The sequence below is a fragment of the Microtus ochrogaster genome, unplaced genomic scaffold, assembly GCF_000317375.1.
Source record: "Microtus ochrogaster isolate Prairie Vole_2 unplaced genomic scaffold, MicOch1.0 UNK17, whole genome shotgun sequence".
NCBI classification, from domain to species: Eukaryota; Metazoa; Chordata; class Mammalia; order Rodentia; family Cricetidae; genus Microtus; species Microtus ochrogaster.
The window spans coordinates 78,697-85,254 of NW_004949115.1; the positions used below are offsets into that span (position 1 = coordinate 78,697).

General features: G+C 39.8%; 1 protein-coding gene across 1 annotated transcript in view; it reads left to right on the forward strand.

Moving 5' to 3' along the window:
• Positions 1 to 1,380, forward strand: part of LOC101990296 (E3 ubiquitin-protein ligase RLIM-like) — a 44,168-nt gene extending 42,788 nt beyond the window's left edge. The window contains exon 2 of the mRNA XM_005367388.1: positions 5 to 1,380. Within this exon, the coding sequence (XP_005367445.1) occupies positions 5 to 1,380 (1,376 nt within the window). The remainder of the gene's footprint in view (positions 1 to 4) is intronic.
• Positions 1,381 to 6,558: the final 5,178 nt, after the last annotated feature.

The window sequence follows — 6,558 nt, forward strand, 5'->3', positions numbered from 1 at the left end:
TCAGAAGAAAATGGAGACTCTTCAGATGACGAGTCCAATGGTGACTCCGTAATAGATTGGCTTAGCTCTGTCAGACAGACTGGCAATACAACAACAAGTGGTCAGAGAGGAAAGCAGTCCGGGAGGGCAGTGAGCCACACTAATCCAAACAGTGGTGATTTCAGATTTAGTTTAGAGTCAACTAACCGTAATAATAGAAGCCAAACCTCAGAGAATGAAAATGAACCATCTGCTACACGTCTTAGTGTAGAAAACATGGATCGCAGCCTCCAAAGGCAAGTGGAAAATTCAGCATCTGAGACATCATCTGCCAGAACACCTAGGTCAGAACACAGTTCTGCTGAAGCATTAAGAGATGTACCATCCACCAGAGGTCGGAGGAGGGCAAGAAGCCTGAAACCAGAACACCAGCGAAGAACCAGAGCCAGAGCTGAAAGAAGTAGGTCTTCTCTGCACCCAGCAAATGAAGTTCCACAAAGATCTCATCATAGCATCTCATCTCAGACTTTTGAGCAGCCTTTGGTAAACGACATCGAGGGAAGTTCTAGAGCCCCTCTCCATGGGACTTTGAGACACCAGATAACTGGACCTGAGTTGCTAGGTAAAGGTCGTTTTTTGGCGGCTGGGTCAAGAAATTCTGCCGCTCAAGGGACAAGCTCTTTAGACACAGATACCAATGGTGAAGCGGCAGGATCTGGTCAAAGACCTCCAACCAGAGACCTTCAAGTCAGAAGATTTCTGCTGGCAGAAGACCGGCAGAGAGATGGCATAGCTAGCAAAACTCGGTCAAGGTCTCAGATCCCAAACAACACGGTCACTTATGAAAGTGAACCTGAAGGTTTTATAGGCACCTTTACACTTTCTGAACGTGCAGCTGGGAGAAGCTATGTCAGTACTCACAGGTTTTCCACTCTTACAATCTTCAATAGTGGATCAAGGGAAACTACATCTCTTCCGATTCAAACCAGGTTAAGGCAGAGAACAACAGCTTTTGGTGAGCTTCCATGGAGTGGAAGAGGGAAGCGCAGCTACAACCCTGGCTTCAGTTCCATTGATGAATATTCAGAAAGTATCTCACAGATGTTTGAAGGAGGTATTGAAGCAACCCAACTTTACCCCTTTAATGACAACCACCTAAATAGAAGACCCACCAATGTCCAGATTAATAACTTGGCAACGAGAAGTTTTGGTGAAAACGATGCATTGAAGACATGTACTATTTGCATTACAGAATATACAGAAGGCGACAAACTTCTTGCGCTACCTTGCTCCCATGAGTACCACGTTCACTGCATCGACTGCTGGTTATCGGAGAATAACACCTGTCCCATTTGTCGCAGGGTTGTCTTTTCTTCCTGGAACAGACATAGGGCTGTTTAATGAGAACACAACTCTCGAAGCTGTGTTGCTGGAATAGGGCCCGGCAAATGGAAATCACTTCCTTTATCTCCATGTTTTTGTGCGGAGCTTTAATATAAAGTCACAACCTGCAAAAAAAAAAAAAAGTCACAACCTGCATCGAGTCATTGCTTTCTGAGGGAATCGTGTCTTTTCTCTAGTTTCTCTTTCAGAATAGAAAGAATATTTCAGACGTGACATGCATGTGGACACCTTTGAATAGCACTCCTATCTCTTGGGTTCTGTAGGATGAATACAAGTCATTTTAGTGGGAGTTGCTTTTTTATTTGACCAAGTCCATGACTATTATATATACTAGTGTTGCAGATATTAAAGATAAGTTTGTTCGTATAGGTGTCAGGTGTACAAGGAAGGATGAAAATCATTTTCCTCACCAGTGTCCAAACTCCTATTCTTACAAAAGATTTTACAATTCATTTTGTTACTTTGCACTTTTTCTTTATTACAGAAAGATTTTGTCTTTAAGGCCTAATTTGAACTTCATGCAGTAATAATGTTGGGAGATTACATTGTTCAATGCCTAAGGGAAGTACTAAATCTTGATTTTCCTTGAATATTTCAAATGTATTTTTTTTAATCTGCTAACTAGTGTGAAGGTTTGCAGTGTTTTATTTATTTTTTGCAGGTTACAATGTTGAGATTTATTAGTGCTGAAAACCAAGTTGAACAAGTTAAAAAAAAAGTCAAGCTATTTGCAATAACACTGAAGAGAGTTGTGTTGGGAAATTGGAACATTTTCCCTGTAAAGAACATGTTAGTTTCACCACTATGTTAATGGAGGTGGCATTGGGGATAGGGAGGAGGCTCACACACTAGTGTTGGAAAAGGTGATCGTAGAATTGATAAGGAAATGTGCCAGGAGATATTCAGTCTTTAGGGACATGATTTTCAGAATCCATCCAAAGTAGGAAAATGCTTAGCTCTGTTACCTTAAGCAATGGGTTTTTTTTTCTTCTGGAAAACCTTTATTTCTGTGCCCAGGATTCTATGCTTTTGTCAATGTCTTATATTTATGAATGGTTATCATTTACACATTTTGTATTTAACCACCTGCTTCTATGATTTTAAGCCGGTTCTCCAACTCCTCATGATAAAGAGACCAATGTTGCAAATGACTGTTAAAGGCCATTTCTAACTGTTTGCTAGAATCCAGTGGCCCATTGAAGTTTACCTTCTTTTTTAAACAGATGGAGGAGATGTTTTTAATTATTTTGTGAAAGGAAATCATTTGTAATCTGCCTTAGTTGATTATTTAAAATATGTTTTTCCTGACTGGCTTCCCTGTCACACTCTTACCAACAGTGTGCAGGAAATGGAAGCCACGCTTGCAGAGCTCTTAGGGTCTTAAGACAACTCTGATTGTTGCTCTCCCAAGTATTCTCTCTGGACCTTTCTAACAGGCAGAGAGCGCACATGTGAGGGTGTCTGCTTTTCCCCTTCAGTACAGTTCACTATGTTTATGATCAATAACAGGGTTGTAATTGAGTTACCTAGTAAATGGTTTTCAGAAAACTGTTTTTAAATGTACATTGCTGTATCATGCTTCACTTGGCAAGGTCTGAGGAAAGAGTATTTCCCAGTCACACTTTAAGCAAATAAAAACAGCTGTGACCTCAAAGAAAAACAGAAAACTTACCTTGATACTTAGATCCATTGTCAAAGGTAATATCATTTGTTTCAGTGACTGAAGCTAAATAAGCTGTTTCCAGCAATGCCTGTATAGCAGTGTTGAGAAAAACCAGAATTTATATTAAGAATTCCAAGAGGCCAAGCTGTTTCTGGCTCGTGGATACATCATGGAAAAACATTGTTCCTCTTTTCAGACCAAGCTTTCTAGTTATTCAGGAAGATTAATAAGACATGGAACCTTTGTTGTATTACTTCAATCCCTTTTCCGTTTCCCACTTTAAGACTCTGTACTATGTTTCTCTCTATGTTCTCTCTGCATATTCGAAAGAACAAGTAGGCTGAGAATAATTCCTGAGGTAAAACCATTACAGCTGCTGCCTCCTTTTCCACCCTGACGTTTCTCTTTCCAGGAAGGCTTCCTCATGAATGGTCCCCTGTGAATTCTTGAAGCTAGCTTGCTTCCACACCTTGTTTTAACATAAACTATGCATGTACCAGAATATTCATTTCTTCAAAATTTATATCTTCATGTCTGTTCCTAATATCACCTTCGTCTGCTTCAGTAACGTGGACAATTTATATATTAATCTGTTTAATCCAAAATTCATACCTCCAATAAACAGAATGAAGAAGAGTCTCCCATCTCAGTCCTGATCAGGCCTGATCTTGCTTACTTTTTGGGATCAGGCATGTTCAGAGTGATATGGCCATGGATTAAGTGAGAAAACTTCTAAATAGCTATACACTTGTCATTCCAAGACAACTATACACTATGATTTTCATTTTCATCTGTTCAAAAGGCCTGTTATATTTCTTGCTCCTATGGCTGCAAGCTCATTGATATCTCCGATCCATAATACTGTATTACTCAAGATGTTCAAACAAGTCCATTTTAGCTGCTGTTGCTATGTATTTTGGTTCACAGCCTCTAATGTTGAATCAGAAGCTGGCCTAAATTTGCAGCGGTTTTCCAAACTCAGTCTCTCACAAGCTGGAATTAAAAGTGTGGGCCTTCCCTCAACCTCCCTGTTCTGGTTCATAAGGCTTAGCTCTGATTTCCAACTTTAATTTCCTGTTTGATTCACCACTGTCCTCTTTAAACTCTCTCTGTGCTCTTTGTATTACACACTTGGTGGCCTTTATCATTGTGGCCTTGAAATCAAAGGACAAAAGAGCAAAACCAGTGGGGTACTTTCCACTTCTTATCAAATTTGCAATGGAGCCGGCTACAGAAGGACACAGTAGAGAATAATACCACAAAATGTGGCCTGTCCCTTGTATTTCCCTGTTGCGTATTACTCTGATGGCTGTGATTCTTTGTGTCAGACTCGGTGCCTTTTCTGAATGCTAGGTGGGGTAGGAGTGGAAAACCAAAGCTCCCTATCTCCACCAAGACTCTGGTTTCTATATCTTTTAGGGATAAGAATTTCAAGGAGAAGGCTGGAGAGATGGCTCTTTGGTTAAGAGCACTGGCTGCTTTCCTAAAGGTTTAACTCCCAGCAACCACATGGTGGCTCACAACCATCTGTAATGAGATCTGTGCTCTCTTCTGGCCTGTAGGCATGCAGGCAGGCAGAACACTATATGCACAGTAAATAAATCTTTAAAAAAAAACCTCAAGAAGCATTTGATTCTGCTTTAAGTGACAATCCCATCGTTCCCTCCTTTCTAGAATCATCCACCCCCAGAGGGTAAATGGCCATTCTGCAGCACAGAACTAGTGGCTGAGCATGTGTCGAATCACTGCAGTGCTCCAACAGGGTGGCTGAGCTGCATGTACAACTCCTATCCTATTCTTGGGCCTCTTTTCCAGTGGTGCACTGAAGTAAACTCACCACAGCTCAAGGAAACCACTTGAGAACATGTCAGAAAATACATTAGCATAATGTCACATAGGTGGTTTCAAACTGGCCACAGTGGACATGCTTTTACAAGAGAGGTACTTCAATTGAGTTGCTAGACAATTGCTAGGGCATCAAGACTTTCATTTGGCAAAGAGAAGGGAGGTGGGGATAGAGATCTTCTACCTTTCCCATCACTACAATTCTTAATGGGCATCCTCTATTCTATTTTAATACAACTTTGGTGTGTGGTTGGGGTGGAGGTGAAAGGTAAAATCAGTTCAGTTGAAATCCAAAGTCAAGTAGCTCTTGGGGAGGTATCCAACTCCAGTAACCAGAGCCGTTAGACTGTTTATAATGCCTACCTACTATTTTAGTGTGGCGATATACCATGGGCTTTATAATTAATGTTTCATTTTGGACATATAAAGTGCTTTAAACTTTTCCCATGTTTAACAATGATGTAAAGAACATACTTATACATGCACGTTTGTGTTTGGTGAAGTAACTCCTCAATGAATGTTGAGAATGATAATGATGAATATTATTGAGTAGCTGATGACTAGGGTGATTCAATACACCCTTTGACAGTCATCTTGCCTATCAGCTTTAATGCTAGTAGGTAGACATGTCTCCCTAGGACAAAGAATTGGAAAATTCCTATCAGGGGAATCTGATTGGCTTAGGAAAAAAAAAGACATATAGATACTAAATTTTAGGGTCTTCCAAAGAAATGGCTAAGCAAGACCCACCAGTCAACCACTGCCCCAACACACACACACACACACACACACACACACACACACACACACACACACACACACACACACACACACACACACACACTCACACACAGTTTTCACTTTGAAATACAAGTAAATTATTAAGAATAGTGATGCATTGGACAAAAGCCTTTAGCAAAAGAGATAAACACAGAAACAAGGAACTTGGAAGAAACAGAAATTAGACATGAATAACTTAGAGATCAATGTTCTTAGTGAGACACATAGATGTACTATTTCCATGAAATATATGTTGATCCTCAATACAGAAATGATCATTCTAAAAACAAGAACTTGTTCTGCAAATTTCAAATTACAAGAGAAGAAGGATTTGTTTGTTTGTTTGTTTTGCTTTATTTAAATTCAGTAGAGGATACATTTACATCTAGTTCTCAGAATATAGTACAAAAGGGAGGAGAAGAGATCAAAATATGAGAATTAGAGAGCAAAAATGATCTATGAGTTTCCAAAAGAAGAACATGATAAAACACAGGGGAATAATCAAAGAAATAAAAAAGATTTTTTTCTCACAAAGGAAATACTTCCACTTGGAGTCCACTCAATACCCAGTGCACTGACTGTGTGGCATGTGGAGGCACATTATCACAAAATTTTAGACTAGCAGAGAAGTCAGTGGAGTCTTTGCTCCATTAGACAAAGGAGTGGTTAGAGGACCTAGGAAACAGAGCTTCTAATATGAGAGGCTGGATTCATGGATTTCATACATTAGTGATTAGCTCTAAGTTACCAACGATACATCAGTGTCCCAATAAGAAAAGAAAGCATTCTTCCTTGTGCTCATTTCACCAAGAGCAAGTTCAAATTTGAATTCCCTACTTCCTCTGTCTTCTCTTTTCTGTCTATTCAGATTTGAATTCCCTACTTTT